Below are 20,436 nucleotides of genomic sequence, written 5' to 3'. Positions count from 1 at the left end.
AAGGTAAAAAAAAAAAAAAAACATGTAACAAGAAATAATAGGTGAAATTAAGGTACTAATAACACCAGTATTTACATGATTCGACTTTAAATCTTACTTCCGTGGAAATAATGAAAATTTCCACTATAATCAAAGAAGATGAAGAACACAATAAATTTGGAAATCCAAAATTATAATCAAAGAAGATGAAAAGTAATCAAACAGAAAAGAACTCAGTGGTGAGACCTTAATGGAAGATGCTGATGCACCATTTAATCAGACAAAGACCTTTTCACCTGATATACAGAAACAACAGGGAAAAGGCTTTAGCTTCTGACAATGATCAATCTTATAGTCAAGAAAATCTACATGAATAGTAACTCCAGAACTACAGATGCTCTTCAATTCTGGTAAGTACAACAAGCGCAGTTTCTTTAATTTGGGAAGAATAAAGGTTGTTGTTTCGGGAACCATTCGTTCCCCTATGTGATTTCCTTCTTCTCCTTCTTCTTCTTCTTCATCTTCTGATGTTATTATTTCCTCCATTTTTTCACAACATACAACTTCAAGTTCCTCTAAGTTTTGGAGGCCCTGCACCAACTCAATTGAAAACAACTTCTTCATACTTGAACAGCTTTCTAAATAGAAAACTTTAAGAGAAGAGAAGATGGCAGGCAGTGTCGGAGCCTGAGATGTAGACACAGCTGGGACTCCTACCCTCACAAGTCGACGCAAGGTTTGCAATCGTCGAAGGTGTAGGGTCTCAATGCTCTGAAGTAAGTTGCAAGACGAGTATGACAAGTCAAGCAGGCACTGTATTCCTTTACACTGCCAAATATAACAATGCTTCAAATCATTTGCCTGATCATGGAACAAAAATGAGTAGCTTAAGCTTAGGAGCTCATGGCACTCCTCAAGATGCAAAGCCTCAAGGTCAATGGGGAGCACTACAGGATCTTGATCTCCCCTTAAACTGCACTTAAAAAAATACACAATTTTATGAATTTCGAGTTGCTCAAACTGCCAGACTAAATAAGACTCTCGATGTTGAAAAAACTCAAAAATCCCATATGATCCCACTAGAAGCGAGTAATTGGTAGGCCTTGGACCAGCCACAGACTTGATATATTTCCGAAACTCTTGTGGCTCAGTGAATAGACCTGAAAATATCTCTAGCTTTCTCAATTTTGCCATTTCCTCTCCTCTTACATACGATGTAGTTTCCAAGTATTGGAGATTAGAAAGCTTGGGTAGTATTCCCATTGGCAACTCCTTAACGTTTTCAGAATCTAAAGCAAGATAAGTGAGGTTTGTTAACATTTCCATACCATGAGGGACCTCTTCAATAGCTGTATAATAAAGGTCCAACTTTCTTAATGATCTAAGCTTTGCTAACGAAGGAACATGTCTTAACTTCAAACAAGAGCGAAGCACAAGAGCTTCAAGATTTTCCAAGTAAGAGATGGAGTTGGGCAGATATCGAATGTCAGTATAAGAAAGATCGAGAACCTTTAATCCAGGCATGTGCTTGAAGAAAGGTTCTGAAATCCTCTCCATTTTGTGATTCCCTTGCACCAACAAGGTTGACAAAGATTCACATTTTGGAGATATGCCCGGAGGGATTTCTGATATTGAATTATGCATTAAGGAAACCTTCTCAAGATCCGCTGTCCACTCATGCTCGCATGGTAATTCCTTCAGTTTCATGCCAGCTTTCACCATGAATCGAGGATTAGCTTTTTTAAGAGACAATGCCATGTCTCTCAATACATCATGCATCTTGACTCCTCTACTATGAACACCCTTTTCTAACAAGCAATTTTTTTCAAGCTTATTCAAAATACTATGACCTCTGTCCTGCATGGCCTGTCTACATCCACATTCATCAACGAGTCCCTCGTCTATCCATTTTTCAATTAACATGCTCCTTTCAATGGTATAATCCTCCGGGTATAAAGAGCAATATAAGAAACAATTTTGAATTTTCGAATCACCCAAACGATCATAACTAAACATCAAACATTTGAATATTTCGGTATCCAATCCTCTCACACTTTTCACACGTTCACATAATTCATATAGTGCATTACGCCACTCGCGAACATCATCCACACCCTTCATGCTTCCGGCTATTGTAACAATGGCAAGTGGTAAACCACTACATTGATCAACAACAAGCTTCACAATTTCTTTCAAAGCCGGATCTTCCAGAACACCATGCCCTACATGATTTAAGAATAAATTCAAAGACTCCTCCTTTGAAAGAGGTTGCACTTTAAGCACCTTACAACCCATAGATAGACAAACATCAATTGATCTACTAGTGATTACTAGTTTGCTTCCATCATGTCTCGGTTCAGGGATTCCCATTTGCAATAGAGAAAATTGTTTCCAAACATCATCTAAGATCAAGACGTATCTTTTCGTTTTCAAGATATCCATCAATTTAGTTGCTCGCTCCAATTCATTTTTGGGAAGAAGATGCTTCATATCACATGCAGACGCAATATCTTCTTGCAATTTGACAACATTTAGCTCCTTCGACACAGTGACCCAAATCACTTTATCAAATGGAGCCTCCTTCAACAACTGATTGTTGATATGCTTCATGATGGTAGTTTTCCCAATGCCACCCATGCCACATACTCCGATCATTGCAACTTCATCACCCATCAAGTATTCCCAAATTTGTTCTTTTACATTAATTTCACCTTCTAGATCTGTTGTCTGCAATATTACCCCCCTAGTTGGGGGCGCATCAACTGCCACACCATCAAGAAATTTGCCTTGTTGATGAACTTCTTTCACTCCTTTAATCTTTCGACAAACAAGTTTCCCAAGGCGGCCACGTGAGAAGTATGACACATCACATAACTTCTGTTCAATCGTTTGCATTTCGATATTTATCCTTTCTACATCTTCAAACCATCTCTCCACTTCTTTCTTTGCCACTTTTCCACTACGAAGCTCTGCATCCTTTCTCAATTCAATATCCTTCTTTCGAATATTTAGACCATCCACTCTTCTTCTAAGGTCACTCATGTTTTCTTCAAGTTTTCGGTGATTATCTAAGTATCTGCAAGTTGGACCACCAAAGCACTTTATCACTTCAAGGATTGGTCCTACAAGCTCCATTATAAGCTACACCCTGTAAAGCAAAAGACTGTCGTTGCATGAACTAGAGCAACTTCTTGGCAAGCAAATAGAAACTAAACAACTAAACAGAAGATATAAAAGCTGGTTTGCAGGAAGTTTATTCTTCTAGCAGAGTGGGAAGCACAAGGGCTAATTAACTTGTTAAGTGCAAATCTTATGTAGGGGAAATTAAAAAAAAAATGATGGAAATGGAAGGAAAATCGGTAATCTAAGGAAATGGGTATATCTAATTACCATATGCAAGAGAATTACCGAGGCCTAGGATTATTCCTTTCTAGTTATTCTGATTATTCTCAGTGTAACTTAATCGGAAGAAAAAAGAAACATATAAAAGATAATGGAACTTGTGGAAAGATCAAATATTAATAATCAATGATCTTTGATTAGACAAACAAGCAATGCTAAGTAAATCAAGTGACCATAATGCAGTACTGTAAAGAAAATGCCCAAAGGCAGAGAATTTTACCAAGTCTTTTACGCCGATATTGCAGCAGTCCTCCAAAGGGGTTAGTTGAATATCAATAGAAAGGAGGGAGAAGCAAAAGCCTAGAAGAAAGCAACTGGCGGATATTTCCTTGACCAAATCCTAATCTTCTGTGAGAAAAATGAGCAAAAGAAATGAACAGTGGGCATGTGAACGTCAGTGATTGCAGTGGTTGAACGGCAACTCTGCAGTCTGGATTACAATGATTTTAATCCTCAAAGGGCCTTTAGAATGCGACACGTGTCATTGTAAATCGCCGGTTGCATGGAGGGTAACATAACAATTTCCTAGTTCAATGTTCTGAAGAGAATCACAGACCATGACTCCCCTTTTACAACAGATTCTCTGCAGTTTTGGTAAGTCAATGTTATGGTTACATTACTTCCGTCTCCCCTTGTGATTCTCTTCCAGTACTTCTTCTGATGCTATATTATTTCCTCCATTTCTTGGCACGAACTAACCAAAAATCTCCTCTAGATTTCAAAGATCCTTCAAGAAACTAGATGGAAACAACTTCCTGATACTAGTACTGTGAGTTTATACTAAGTATCTTAAAACAGGAAAAGATGCCAGGAGCTGCAGGTGCAGCTGCTGCTCTCTTTACTTTCACAAGAACATGCAAGTTATACAAACTCAGAAGCTCTAGCTTCTTGAGTTTCTGAGGGAGCGGTAGGATGAGGTTGAGGAGGATAACTCAAGCACATACGACAGATACTCTATCGCTTGACATGACCAAATATGACAGATTTCCTCAAGTAGGCTTCTTCCTGAAACAAGAAATACCAGGACAAATTCCAATACCATCTCAGGATAAACCTCCTGCACAGAAACCTTATATGCCTGCTCTTCAACTCTCAGTTCAATTGTTTCATCTGTTTTTCTCCATTTAAATTTATTCTAATACCAAGCCTGGACCAGATTGAGGCAACGAGTCCCATTTTTCTCTCATGTCAAGTATGAGCAACTGACATGCTTTAAAATGGAACTTTAGGAGCACTCAAGGCCAGGGATCTTAAGTCTTAACATAAATCAAGTTGAAAAAGCAAAATGATCTTGCCCCATTTTTTTTTTTTTTTTGCATGTAACTGTATGATTACAAATATGTTTTCTTGGGATATCAAAGTAATGAAGCAGAAATAGCATTATAACTGTTTAAGAATTGACAATGAATTACAGGATGGAATTATCAAGCAAACCATCACATAGAAAGATAAACTGCTTAATGTGCTTTCTGCATTTACTCCATAAACTATATTACAGAAATGAACAAGCATTGATTGAAGTTCTTCCCAAAAGATGGATTGAAGAGAGCCTGGTATGTGATTTAGAGAACCTTTGAACCAGGGCTTGGAGAAATGAATTTGCATGGCTGGAGAACCTAACACAAGTTCGCAGTCACAAAACCAATCAGTTTTCAAAACCAAACAGAAAAAGACTCATAAACGAGGCAAACTGAATCATCTGTTCTATTACTTACAGTACACGTAAAGTTCCTCTTCTTAGCCGATTGATGAAACACCATTGCCCTTAATACATTAACATTTGTGGGGGAATCTGTTTTGGTGATGGAATTTCTTCAATGAATTGACAGAGAGGTAAAAGGGCATTCTTAGCGTTGGGATGATCCCACTTCAATGATTCCCACCATCTTTTTGGAGATACCTCAATTAGTTTGAGAGAGGGAGGAAGATATGGCTGGCCATTGTCTAGCAAGGGTAGATGCAGAGGGATCCTCTTTAGGTTCCTACATTTCCGTATTTCAATATTCTGAAGAGAATCACAGACCATGACTCCCTTTTCACAACAGATTCTCTCCAATTTTGGTAACTCAAAAAACGACAATTGCCTTAAGTTGGGAAGAGTAAATGTTATGGTTGCATTACTTCCTTCTCCCTTGTGATTCTCTTCCTCTTCTTCTGATGCTATTATTTCCTCCATTTGTTCACAAAAAACAACTAGTATCTCCTCTAGATTTTGGAGATCCTTCAACAAACCAGATGGAAACAACTTCTTGATACTATTACAATGATTTATACTAAATATCTTAAGACAGAAAAAGATTCCAGGAGCTGCAGGTTCGCGCAACGCAGGTGCAGCTGCTGCTGTCTTTACTTTCACAAGTACACACAAGTTATACAAACTCAGAAGCTCTAGCTTCTCAAGTTTCTGAAGTGGGGAGTAGGATGAGGTTGAGGAGGATAAGTCAAGCACGCACTCTATCTCTTGACATGACCAAATATGACAGATCCTCAAGCTGGTTTCTTCTTGAAACAAAGAAATATCAGTTAAGCTCTTCACGCCGTAGCACCATTCAATCCACAGAAACTGAAGGTCATTTGGGAGCGCAACAGGATCTTCTCCTCCTATGTTGCAGCCTTTTAAAATCACATCTTTGTAATATTTACTAATTCCCCTATAAGGTCCTGGAACTTGTCCAACTACAAGCTGGTAATAAGTAGGAACTTCACCCTTTACAGAACACACATATTTATTGAAGTCTTTACTCTCGTAGAATCCACCTGAAAAAGTCTCCAACTTCCTCAATCCAACTGCATCTTCTCCCCTTAAACAACCAACGAATACGAAGTACTGGAGATGTGAAAACTTAGGTAGTATTCCCTTGGGTAGCTCTTTCAAACTCCATATATGTAAATCAAGGTATCTGAGATTTATCAACATTTCCATTCCATGAGGAACCTCCCTGATCCATGTACCATGAAGATCTAACTTCTTCAATGCACTAAGCTTTGCCAATGAAGGCATATGGGTAAGCTTTTCACATCCATAAAGCAGTAGTGCAGTGAGGTTTTCTAAACTAGACACAGAACAGGGAAGGCCAACAATACCAGTATTGGAAAGATTTAGAGTCTTGAGTTGCTGCATCTGCTGAAAGAAAGTTTCCGGAATTTTCTTCAAAGAATGATTTCCTTGCAACAGCAAGGTTGAGAGAATCTGACATTTTGGTGACATCTTGGGAGGAATATCTGAAATTGTATTGTTGATCAAGGAAACCATCTCAAGTTCCTCTTTCCATTCTTGCTCACTTGGTACCTCCTTCAATTGCATGCCAGCCTTCACCATGAACCGAGGACAAATATCCTTGGAAAGCAACAACATATCTCTCACAACATCAGCCATCATCACATTTTCTCCATCATCAGCCCTATCTAATAAACAAATCTCCTCAAGTGTATTGATAATAGTGTGACCTTTTTCATACATTGTTCTTCTACTTCCCAACTCATCAACAAGCCCCTCAGCCATCCAATACTCTATTAACTCATTCCTAGAAATTCTGCAATCTTCAGGGTATAAAGCACAATATAAGACACATTTTTGTATGTTGGGATCTTTCAAGCGATTGAAACTGAAATTCAAATGATTAAGCATCAGAGTCTGCATGTCTTTCACACGACTTGAACATGCACATAATTCTCTGAGTAGATTTCTCCAGTCACAAACATCATCTACTCCCTTCATACTGCTAGCAATTGTGATAATAGAAAGAGGTAAGCCAGAAAAATGCTCAACAACAAGCTTCACAAGTTTTTCTAAGGTTGGGGCTAGCAGTAGGCCATGTCCCACCTTATCTAAGAACAAGTCCAATGATTCCTCCTTTGAAAGAGGCTGCACCTTGACTACCTTACATCCCATAGATTGACATACTTCAACAGATCTACTTACTAATACTAATTTGCTTCTGCTATGTGCTGGTTGAGGGATTCCAATGTCCTTAAGGGAAAAATTTTCGTGCACATCATCTATAATCAGCACATATCTCACTCTTCCCAAAATTGCCAATAATGCTGCTGCCCTCTTTGATATATCCTCATCTTGTGGAAGACGTTTTTGCATAGCAGATGCAATGTCATGCTGTAATTTGAAAACATTTAGTTTTCTGGACATGGTAACCCATAGAACTTTATCAAACTTGTTCTCCTTCAACAGTTGAATTTTAATATGCATCATGATGGTGGTTTTGCCTATTCCCCCTATCCCACAGACTCCAATCATTCCAACTTCATCACCCATCAAGAATCCCCAGATTGTTTCTTTAACTGTTGGTTCACCCCCTAGCTTCATTGTTGGCAATGTCGCTTCACTGGTGCTAGGTTCATCAGTGAATAGACCTTGAACAAAACTACCTTGCTGATAAGTTTCCTCTAGTGCTTGAATCTTTTGGCCAACAAGTTCACTGAGGCGCTTGCATGAGAAATATGACATAGCCTCTAGGTCTTGTTCAACAATTTGTGCTTCCTTGTTGATTGCGCGCACCTGTTTGAGCCAAATCTTCACTTCTCTCTTTGCTATTTTTCCCATGTGAAGCCCTTCATCTATTCTTGTTTCTACATCCTCCCTTAAGATGTTTAGCTTATCCAATGCTCTTCTAAGAACTTGAATATCTTCATGAAGATTTCTTTTCTTTGCTTGACCAGACTTAAAATTTCTATAAAAATCTAACAAAAATCTGCGGATTGTTGTAGCCTCAGCACCTAAAAGATCCATAAGCAAGTCCCTACAATATGATATTCCTAATTTGCATTAAAACACTTGCTAACAAAGCAAAACATCTTGAATGAATCACATGTGCAGGAAAGTGGTTCAGCAAATTCTTAGCAAGCAAACAGAATAAAAAAAATAAATTCAGAATCATAACAAAAAACCAAAATCTGGTATGGCTCAACTTTACCATCTGCTTTGTAAATTTCAACAACTTTCTTATTGTCTTTGTTTTGCTAACTGCTATCTTTCTTGTGTCATTTCTTTAGGTACAATATTTAAGTATAGGGTTTAAGCTATTTTATTTTGCATACAAGAAAGCAGCTCCATTTACGTATGTCTAACAGTTATACATTCAGTAGTTTATAAATGATCTACCTGGTGGTCCTGGCCTAACTGGATTGTCTTTTTCTGCTCTTGTTTGCCTTGACCTTGATGAAATTGAATGATTAAAGAGCAAGGGGATATGAAACCAAGATATGTCAAATAGAAGAACTCACCAAAATGCAGATTCTCTTCTATAAGAATATACAGTGACAAAACTTTCTTGCTAGATGGTAATCTTTTGGTAGAGAGAAAGAAAACAGCAAGAAAAGGATCATTCTGAAGTGCTACTGTCTTAAAAAGAGGACGAATCAACAAAGCAAGGTATTTAATGACCAATGTGGCATAGGAGATGGCAAGGAAAAGAACAGAATCTGCTTTAAATTTAGAAGCCAAGAAAAATTTGAGGTTTTCTTCCAAAGTATGTTTTGAACCTCCTGTACTTTTTTCCAACCAATAGTTTTTGCTGCAACAATTGAAACTGTTTACATATAAACCTCACCATAAATTATGATTATACTTGTGTGTAAATTGTCCTGACAGTACAACTTCGTTAGACAGTAGATGAATTTATGCAGCTTTGTTAGACAGGCTGAGCAAATAGGTTGTATATATGGACCTGGCAAAATCAGTCTTGGAGAGAGTAGACACTGGTACCCCAACAAATTGTAGGAAAACTTCAAACTGGATCACATTTTCACATGATAAAACAAGTAATTTCGTTTGTATAATCATGCTTCCCAGATAATAAACCAAATATCATGAGTTTAAATGAAAGGGTTGGTCGATACTCAATCCTTATGCAGTAGTAGAGCAGTAGCAGAATCCAACTACCAACCATGCACTGGTAATAGTCATGAGAAATCTCATTTGTGGAAACCCCTCAGCACACTACAAAAAATTTGGCTATTTCCAACGGAAGGTCTTTTTCCGTTGAAAATGTTTATTTTCAACGGATTTCCAATGAAAAAGTCCGTTGGAAACTCCGTCTGTATAAGTCTTGTGGGTAATACTTTCCGTTGAAAATCCGTTAGAAATTTCTCACGAAAAATTCCGTTGGAAATCCGTCTGAAATTGGAATTTTTGGCCTTTTTTTAAGAAATCCGTTGGAAATTTCCAACAGATTTTCAACGAAAATTCCGTTGGAAAATTCAATTCCAACGGAAATTGCCCAACGGAATTTTCCGTTGGAAAATTTTGATCTATTATTTTTATAATAAATTTTCATAAAAAATTATCATTTTTGTTCTCCATACTAAATTTAATTCCGCATTCAACTGTAAAATATATTAAATAAAAACACATTACAAAATTGAGATTCAAGTCCTAACATCTAATTATAAATTATCCTTAACACACAATATATAATATAATTTGATATATATGAATATGAAACATAACATCCTTAAAAAGTATCCAAGTGTTTGCTTTGAAAATTATATATCATGTGAGGGAATTTTTTTCTTACTTGTCAAGTCTTGAAGGTCCCGCATCGCCAAGGGTTGAACGCGCATTACTCATGAACATGGTTTCCATACGTGCCATAAATTCACTCATGCCTTCCGCCATCACATTTCTCATTTCTTTACGTATTTCTCCACGTATTTCCTCACGTATCTTATTCAAGTTTTGTGCAAGATTTTCCACTTTTTCTTCCAATGCATTTGCGGGACTGTTAAAGTTCGAGTTGAGAGGGCCACACGCAGACTCAGATGTTGCTACATTGGATTGTGTTCCAGTTAGTAAAGTTGTCGCAGGGACACGAGTGCCAAACCCATACACGTGAGTGCGTGTAGTCTCCTTCCCTCCAATTGCTTCAGTCCAAGCATGTGGATCGAATTCCGATTGAGAAAATGACTCATCACCATACTTCTGTAATAGTACAGAATTATACATTTCCTACATAAAAACCATCATTAATGATTAATATTGAAGTAGAACATCAACTTAGAAGAAATAGTCAAAATAAATGAATTTTTACTTACATTCGTAGACTTGGACTTGTTATCAATAAAATCACCATGACCCCCTGAGCGCTTATGAGTACGGTTGAAAACTTCCAAGAAGGTAACATCTCGTTTCAGCTCAATTGCCTGAATTTATTAACAATTGTATTTAGTCAATCATAATCGATATATATATCCTGATATATATAATATGTATAGTAAAACCGAAATCCAATATATATGTAAACAATTTAAATAAAATTCATGGCAAAACATACATATTAATTCTGAGTAACATTAATTCTGAGTAACATTAATTCATACCATCCTTTTTGCATGAACCACAAATGGAATTGAATCGTCAGTGTGCTTTGGAATGCTTCCTTCTTTAGGGGTTAAACGATTTTGCCTTGTTTTTCGCGATTTGTTTTGCCACTCTTCTATACCCCATACTATATCGATCAGGGTGTCCCATATTTCATTTGTGATCCATTCCCTCGACATGCCTATGCATTTTGTAATGTTGTTAGTTTTAGCTTCAACATTGCTTTATGCCTTTCTTCTGAAAGCATGTCTCTTAATCGATCGGAACAAATTTTTTCTCATATGCATCGAACTACAACATCTTTATTTGCAGACCACACACACTTTTCCTACAACATAATGTAATTCAATAATTTAACAAAGTTATACAAATTAATAGAAAAGCGTACGCTTAAAAAATATATAATAAACATAATACCTGAAATTTGCTAAACATTAACTCTTTGATATCATTAGAGACTTTCTTCCATGTCGACCATGGACCATGAAAGTGATTTTTGATGATTCGTGTTATTGTAGATTTGACCCCTCTCTCGAAAAAAGTGTTTGTAAAATATTTCAAATAATTGTATATATTAAAATTAAAAAAATTATAAATTGAGTTGATAAATATAACAAATTTAACAAGATAACATACATATCCCCAATAGGAGTTATACGCAGTCTGTCCGACAGATCTACAGGAGTCTGTTGTCCTACATTGGGTCCCCTACCTTTTGATCTTGATGATTCCTCATTTGCATTTCCACTAAGATCAATAGATGGTGATCTTGTAATATCATGTGTAGATGTCTCATTTTTTACTTGCTCTGCAAATGCATTGTATAAAGACTGTGTCTCAAATGGCGCATCATTATCCTGCTGCTGCACCTGTTGTGGAATGTATATATCATCACACGCTTGGGAACTTATAAGCACAGCCATACTCCCCGTTGCATATGAAGACCTAGGTCTCGGTTTTGATTGCTTCCCTTTAACCATCGTTCCTGTAATTTCCAACATGTTGTTAAAATCCCATTAACAATTATTATTAATATGATTATTATTATTATAACAGAATAAACAACATCAGTTCACAACATTAACACATGTAATTCTTAAATTTGAAAAGCAAAGCAGCAATTATATATTAACTAATTTCAACATTTAAATCTTGATTTAAACTTAAACGTTCTAATTTTACATCATATCAAAATACTTTAATATTATAAAATTTAAGTTCAACAATACCGTAAAAATAAAATATTAAACCAATATCCTACGTGGCTACAGTCATCATTCACTTCTTTATTAATCAAACTCATGTTCTGTATTATTATCACTATCATCATTATAAGTTTCACAATTGTCATGCTCCACATGATCTTTATCTTCATCTTCATCTTCATCTTCATCATCATCTTCATTATCTTCTCCTTCCATGTCGTCTTCTTCATCTTCATCTTTATCGATATCATCTTCTTCATCCTCAATCGATGGATTAACCTCTTCATAATCACCAGTCGCTAGCTCTGTTAAATCAACTTCCTCTGATTGAGTACTACTAATTGAATTGGACACATTTTCTTTGTATACTCCTTCATTCAAATCACTTTCATTTTCTCTATCACCACTAATAGGAATTTGAAATCTACTCCTAACTTTTGTTTTAAATACTACCCACCAATCACGTCGATCTCTTATTCTTGATGGATAACTACTATAATAAACTTGGTGAGCTTGGGCAGCTAAAACAAATGGTTCATTACTGGCCAGTATTGAGTTGTAATTGACATCAACAAGACCATGCAATCGATCTACCTTTATTCCTTTTTCAGTATCAAACCAATGACACTTGAATAGAACAACTCTATTCCCTATACCAAAAAACTCCAACTCGATTATATCCACTAAGATGCCATAAAAGTCACGCTCATGATCATTGTAAAAACTTCCTTTTATGCAAACCCCACTATTCATTGTCTTACGATTTTTTCGTAGTCTAAGGTGTGAAACTTGAAACCGTTTACAAAATATCCACTGTAACACCTTATCATACGTCCGGGACCATAAAAGATTTCAATTAAACGTTGGTCTATTTCCTCATTATGTTTTGCAACCTACAAACAATTAATATAAGAGAATAAAATAATAAATAACATAATAAAAAAATGAATTAATTAAAGTTCACTTCTATGTTAAGAAAACTTACATAATTTTTAAACCATTTAACAAATCTCGCATCACGTACTTTCTCCAATTCCTCTTCCGAAATTTCCATAACATCTCCCTTCACAATTTCATCAAATATCCTATCATACTATCCACGACTACGTGATTAACTTAAATCTTATTATAGGGTATTACTAAGTTAAAAAAATCATGGTACTTACTTTATATATGGCAACATCTCTTCACAATTCATTAAAACATATAACTCAGCAGCATAAAACTCATCCTCATCTAAAAATCGAGATTTATCACATGAACCAAAAGCTCGCCCCGGGTGAGTGAAAATTGAAAGACGACCCATAGAGTCCACCTCTCCCCCATCATCATTACGTGGCACTTGATTTACTCTTATTCACACAGCAGGTTCAAAATACCATGAGCAGAATGAGGAAACTTCCTCGATAACATAAGCCTCACATATAGATCCTTCAACAGAGACACGATTTTTTACTTTTTTCTTCAACTGTTGCAAAAACCTAACAACCACAATATTCATCAATCTTATGATGTACTTTTAACTCTTCAAAATAAATCATAATTGAAAACAAATAACAATTATTTTACCTCTCAAATGGATACATCCATCGATACTGGACGGGTCCACCAACCTTGGTCTCGTAAGGTAAATGAATCGGCAAATGCTCCATTGAGTCAAAGAAACCCAGAGGAAATATCCTCTCTAGTTTGCATATAGTTTCACATATTTTTCCTTGCAACGTTTCCATATGATCAATAGGTATTTCAGTTGCACACAAATCCCTAAAAAATTGAGATATCTTAGTAATTGAATCCCAAATTCTTTGAGGCAGCATATCACGGAATACAATTGGGAGCAATCGTTGCATAAAAACATGACAATCATGACTTTTCATCCCATAAATCTTGTAATCAATCTCATTAACACACCGAGAAATGTTCGACGCAAAACCATCTGGTAATCTCAATTGTTTAAACCAAGCACAGACATTTCTTATTTCCTCCTTATTTAATGTGTAAGCAGCTTTGGGCTTGTACAGTTTTCCATTATTTTCCACCAATTCCAATTTTGGCCACTTGCAATACACCTTCAAATCTTGTCGTGCCTTTATATTGTCCTTTGTCCTTCCTTTAACATCCATCACTATGTTGAGTATATTCTCAAAAAAATTACGTTCAATATGCATAACATCTAAATTGTGACGAATAAGAAGCGCATGCCAATAAGGTAGAGACCAAAATATACTCTTCTTCACCCAATTATGACAAACACCATATCCTGAACTCTTTCGCTCACCACATTTTGTTTCGAATGGGAGATGAGGAAGCTCATTCAAACGTGTCAATATTTCTTCGCCTGATAATTGAGGAAATGGTAAGTCATGTTCAACTCTTTTTTTAATAAATTTATCTCTCTGCCTCCTAAAAGGATGATTAGTTGGCAAAAATTGCCGATGACAATCAAAGAAACAAGGTTTCCTACCATGTTCCAATATGAAAGATTTAGAATGTTCCATGCAATATGGACATGATAATCGTCCATATGTACTCCACCCTGACAACATACCATAAGCAGAAAAATCATTAATTGTCCACAATAATGCTGCCCTCATATGAAAATTTTGTTTCCTATATGCATCATAGGTCACAATACCTTCTCTCTATAATAAAGTCAACTCATCAATCCAAGGCCTCAAGAAAACATCTATATTTTGACTTGGACTTTTCTTACCTGGGATAACCATGTTAAGAAATATATATTGTTGTTTCATACACATCCATGGGGGTAAATTATACACACAAAGCATTACTGGCCAAACAGAACAAGGCTTGGCAGTCGATCCAAAAAGGTTGAAACCGTCAGCACATAACCCGAGTCTTACATTTCGAGGTTCCATTGCAAAGAATTCATGTGTACGGTTGAAGTGTTGGCAAGCCTCACCATCAACAGGGTGTCTAAGGAGTCCATCATCACTGTGGTGTTGCGCATGCCACGTCATATGTTCAGCAGTTTTACATGCATATAAAACCTTTGAAGCCTCGGTATAAGTGGCAAGTAATGCAAAATCTTGTAAGGAATTTTCTTATGTCTTTTCATACTTGAATTCCTCTATTTATACCGAAGATGTCTACATACCTGACAATGCTCAAATGTAGCGAATCGCTCATAAAATAACATGCAATTGTTCTTACAAGCATCAATTTTGATATATCCCAAACCAAGCTTTGCTACTTTCTTCTTCATCCTATAAAAGTCGATAGGTAAATTCTCATCAGATGGCAACATATTCTTTATTATCTCTAACAGTCGATCAAAACATGATTCACTCAAATTGTACTCCGCCTTAACATTTAACAATTGCGACACAACTGAAAGCGTTGTGTGCTTTATGCAACCTACCCACAAAGGTTCCTCTGCATTGCTTAATAAAGAGTAAAAGAAAGACGCATTTGGATTGGGATCTTCTTCCACAAAGCTAGACTCATTTTCAGAACTATGGTTGAAAGCAACTTCGGGACGCATAGCATCCCTAACCATTCTAGTATATGAATTTTCTATTTCATCTTCATATATAGGTTCTCGAAAAGCAGCATCTCTCTCAAATCTAAGGGATGGTTCAACTCTAGATCTACTTCTTGATGATTGTCCAACACGATCTTTCCCATGTAAACTCCAAATTGTGTAAGCCCTAGTAAAGCCACGATTTAGGAGGTGTTCTGTGACTTTATCTTTATCTAAGAACTTGTTGTTACTACATTGTGTGCAAGGGCATCTAATTTTATTCTTCCACATAAATGTAGTCATCGAACATGCGAAATTAATAAATTCAGTAACTTCATTTACAAATTCAGCTGTAATGAATCCATTATGTAATCGACCATACATCCAAGAGCGATCTCCCGACATTTTATAATCCTAAGTATCACAGAATATCATTATCAAGACTAATTTGTATTGATGGAAACAAAACAATTTGTTAAACCCTACATTCAAATATGTATCCGTGTTATATATATATATATATATGTATATATTCAAAATTACATATATTTTGCAAAGTATCCCTTATAGTATAAATTATTGCATACATGAATTATCGGTTAAACCTAGGAAAATGGTTTATATTTATTAGGATAGCATCAGATTGAACAGCATGAGTATTGTGGACGGGTCAAAAAATATATGTACTATTATCCGTTGGAAAGGCTAGTATCATTATTTATAAAATTAAAGTTTAACAGGGGTGGTCAGTTATCAAATACCAACAAGTAATTGCTTGTGTGTTTATCTTACTCACCTCGAAAATTAGACCAAAACCCAATCAAGTTTTGAAGCAGACCGAACACAGGTTTGATGCTTCCAAAGCCGACCTTATCCTTTGACTGAATTTAAAGCAATGAAACGTTTAGGCTTGTAACCGAAAATCAAATAATTAAAACACAATAACATCATTAAAAATACAAATGGCGCATCAATTGATAAACAAATCTTGATAAACATCAAATAAACAAGATATACAAAATTAACCCCTAGGGTTAGGAATGTCAACGGCTCATGTACCCTAAACCCTAATTTCCCTAAACCGAACCCTAACCCTATAAAAACTCAACTACCCTAACCCTATTAATTACCCGAATATTTTTTTCAAAATACCCTAACCCTAACCCTATTACATTTTTACTACCTTATAATTACCCTAACCCGTTTAAAAATCTGATTATAGACCAAAATTATTAAAATCTTCTTTATACAATTTCTCAATGTATACCCGAATCTGTATAGATAAACAATCATATTTATCTACGTATTTCATAAAATTAACTACACATTAATTTTTCTTCCACAAAAAAATTTAAATTAAAATTTAAATAATAAAAAACAAATATCTTAAACTTAAAATTAAATAACAAAAAATAAATATATGGAGAACCAGACAACAGCATTATCACCAAATTCACAAGTACGAAAGTACTAATTACAATCTGGGGTAATGAAAAACTATCTCGTAAACTAAGGACAACATCGACATTCGCATGTATAAAATTTAATTTTTAAGGTATCAATTTTCAGAAACATACAGCCATGGTTGAAGTATCAAATCTTGTTTGCATAACAATTATTAAGAATGAACCTAGTTTAACAAAATCCTATACCAAAATCTCAGCTGAGGAATAACAATGGCGTGGGGCTTGGGGCGACACAAAGGCAGCCAGTAGGGAGTGGCTGTGGCTGGGCGGTTGGGGAGAAAATTCAGATGAACCGATGAAGGAGTCGAGTGTGGCATGGTAGGCCGGCAACTAGGGAAAAACAAGGGCGTGGAGCTTGGGGAGACACCCACGCGGTTGGCAGACCCTGGTTGTGGCTGGGCTGTTGGAGAGAAAAGTCAGATCAACCGATGAAAGACCCGAGCTTGGCGTGGTAGGCCAGCAACTAGCTGTAAACACCTTACTTTTTATGTATCGCAAAGACCACAACCCATCACAATTCACAAGTGTAGCACAGGGGATCCAGGGGCCAAAAACTCAATAGTAAAAATTCCTAAAATCCCTAGCAACCCAAAAACACACAAAGCCAAAATCAATTCCCTAGTCTAGCAGCCAGAAACCTCAATCCACAAACCAAATAATACCAAACAATACAAAAAAAATCTGAATATGAAAAAATATATACATAGACAAATAGAGCTTTGGATGAAAGGGTGCCAACCGTCGGTGGGAGTTTATGGAGTTTGGGGTTTGTGCCACCGATTTTAGAGAGAGTGTTGGGGCATCGGGCTTGCCATCGGCGAAAGGAAGAAGCAAGAGAGAGAAGATCTAGGTTGTTGTGTCGTTGGTTCTAGAGAGAGCTAGGTCGATTCAGCCTTGTGTCGCTTGCTGGAAAAAGAAGAAGCTAGAGAGACAAGATCTGGGTTGCTTTGCCGCCGGTTCTAGAGACAGCTGGGGCTTTGGGGTTGTGTCACCGGCTGGAAAAGGAAGAAGCGAGAGCCGACCAGATTTGGGTTCCTGTGCCGTCGGTTGTAGAGAGAGCTGGGGCTTCCGCCTTCTGTCGTCAGCTAGAAAAGGAATGCCTTTAGAGAGAGCTACGGGTCGGGAAGAACAATCGGGTAAGGAGTTGGCTGAAGGAGGGAAGGAGTGGCACCCGAATAAAAGAGAAGAAAAAAAGGAAACAGATGGGTCGGGGGGGTGGGATGGGCAAGTAAATTTTATTCCTTTTTTAATTCTTTTAACATAAAAGACTATTAATAAATATTTAACATTTGGATTAATGTGCTAAAAACACATTTTGCTATATAAATTTTATAAGTATGAAAATTATCATTTTCATAATATTCTTATCAAATAAAAAATAAATATATATTAAAATGTTTATAGTGTATCTAAAAAATAAGAATTATGTTTTTTTAAATAAATTGAATTTATATAAAACATAGTTATCAAAAGACCTTATAAATTAATTAATAATCATAAATTTATTGATTATATGAATTAATTTGTCTTTATTTACATGAAATTTAAAAAAATTGCTAAGTAAAAAAACTATTCTAATATCACAACTTCTTTTTAAATTATTAAGTTTATATATTAAAAATTTATATAAACAAAAGTATATATATAACGTCATCTTTACTTTATAATACAATAGTAATTATATTTTTTATAAATAAACATATTATATAATATAAAATGTATGTGTTAAAAGATATTACAAGTTTTATATTATAAAGTATATGTATTATAAGTATTATAGTGTATATATTGTAAATTGATATAAACAAAGGTATATATATTATTTAGTAACTCATTTATATAATAGTAATTACAAGTTATAGTAACATAATATATAATAGAATGTGTGTGTGTTAAAAGACATTACAAGTTATAGTAACTATAAATGGTGTGTATATATATATGTGTGTGATTTGGATCCTATTACATTAATCATCTAAATGAAATTTACTATAACCTTACATAAATTATATCTTCACATATATATATGTAGACCCTTATTTAATATATCTCATATTATTTATCGATTTTTTTCTTAAATCATAATTGTTTATATATATATTTATTTTATATAGCTCTCGGTCAGAATTGCATGAATACATAGATATAATAAAATGATATTTTTTAAGCACAAATATTAATAAGTTTATTATAAAACTTCAATCTTAATTTACATATATTAGCTAATTACAATTAAAATGTAAATAAAGTAATATATACATTTTAATATGATTTTTATATCAAATCATGGTTTTTTATAAAATATAAAATTTTACATAGAAATTTTTTTCAATTTTGGAATAATATAACATTACCCTAATTCCGTAGTATTAATCAATATTGTATGATTCATTCAAGTTAAAAAAATTGTACAAAATTATTCAAAGGAAAACAAATTTAAACAGAGCCCAAAATTTTACTTCAATAACTATGTATTTGCTTAAAAAGATATCTAAATTTTTTAAAAAAATTTAAATTATATAATTTTTTAACATTATTATTATTTTCAACGGAAAATTTTATTGGAAAGTTACAAACATCAGTAACACTTTGATGCAATAAAAAGGCTCTTTCCAACGAAATTTCCAACGAAAATTCTGTTGGAAAGTTACATTTTTAATATGTTNCACTTTGATGCAATAAAAAGGCTCTTTCCAACAGAATTTTTCAACGAAAATTCCATTGGAAAGTTACATTTTTAATATATCATTGACTCTTTATATGTTCCAACAGATTTCCAACGAAAAATTTCGTTGGAAACTGTAAAAAAATTTAAATTTTTTTTAAAGTTTAATGTTCCAACGGAAATTTTCATTGGAAACTGCAACAAGATTGTAAAATTTTTTTTAAAGTTTTATGTTCCAACGAAATTTCCAACGGAAATTTTCGTTGAAAATTCCATTGGAAATTCGTTGGAAATTTAATTTTCCAACGGATTTCAACGGAAAATTTCGTTGAAAATCCGTCGAAACAAGCAATTAAAAATTTTAACTATACTCCGTTTCAAATCCGTTGGAAATACAAGGTTTTTTTGTAGTGGCATAATTACTCTCATTTTGTTATTTCTGGCTCTTCTCTTGTCTTCTCCATTTTTGTGAAGCATAATTATTTTCACTTAGTTTCTTAAGTTCGAAATACACACACACACACATCTGAAGTTATGGCACAAATTGCAAACTGCTCAGCCTGTTGAACATTATCATCCACAAAATGTAAGAACCATCTTATGTCCACAATGAGGAAAGATGGAAATTCTTTGTACAAGAACATCGTTCAGTTCTCAAGCCTTCCTGTGCAGATATTTATCATTAACACCATATATTCTAGAAAATCTATATCAATGTGCAGGTTCTTTTCTTTCTTTCATTCTTTTTTCTCTTTCTTTATATCTTTCGGTTATCTCCACTATGAATAGAAGAAAAATATGTTATTATTCTTAAAGATGAAACCCTGTCGACAGTCGAGGACCTACTATTATCTCTTATTTTGTTTGTTCAGGCACAGACTGGCACTGGCAGACATTTAGCT

The 20,436-nt window shown here is 34.9% G+C and overlaps 1 protein-coding gene and 1 long non-coding RNA gene across 2 annotated transcripts; both read right to left on the bottom strand.

Annotated features, from left to right (window-relative positions):
- Window positions 156-3,782, bottom strand: LOC18593831 (probable disease resistance protein At4g27220). The gene is made up of 2 exons (XM_007021218.2): window positions 3,602-3,782; window positions 156-3,127 (listed from the first exon to the last, which is right to left on the bottom strand). Exon 2 carries the CDS (start codon window positions 3,112-3,114, stop codon window positions 256-258), a length of 2,859 nt encoding a protein of 952 aa, XP_007021280.2. The 5' UTR covers window positions 3,115-3,127; window positions 3,602-3,782; the 3' UTR covers window positions 156-255.
- LOC18593829 lies at window positions 4,743-5,604 on the bottom strand. Its single transcript, XR_001928852.1, has 2 exons — window positions 5,097-5,604; window positions 4,743-4,997 (listed from the first exon to the last, which is right to left on the bottom strand). It is a non-coding gene; the product is annotated as an uncharacterized LOC18593829 (long non-coding RNA).

This window comes from Theobroma cacao, chromosome 7 (genome assembly GCF_000208745.1).
Source record: "Theobroma cacao cultivar B97-61/B2 chromosome 7, Criollo_cocoa_genome_V2, whole genome shotgun sequence".
In the NCBI taxonomy this organism is placed as follows: Eukaryota; Viridiplantae; Streptophyta; class Magnoliopsida; order Malvales; family Malvaceae; genus Theobroma; species Theobroma cacao.
Note: the sequence above shows the minus strand (reverse complement) of the source record. Positions and strands in the feature narration are given on the sequence as shown.

Coding starts and splice junctions, on each gene's coding strand:
- LOC18593831 (XM_007021218.2), bottom strand. CDS start 3,114: ATGGAGCTTGTAGGACCAATCCTTGAAGTGATAAAGTGCTTTGGTGGT.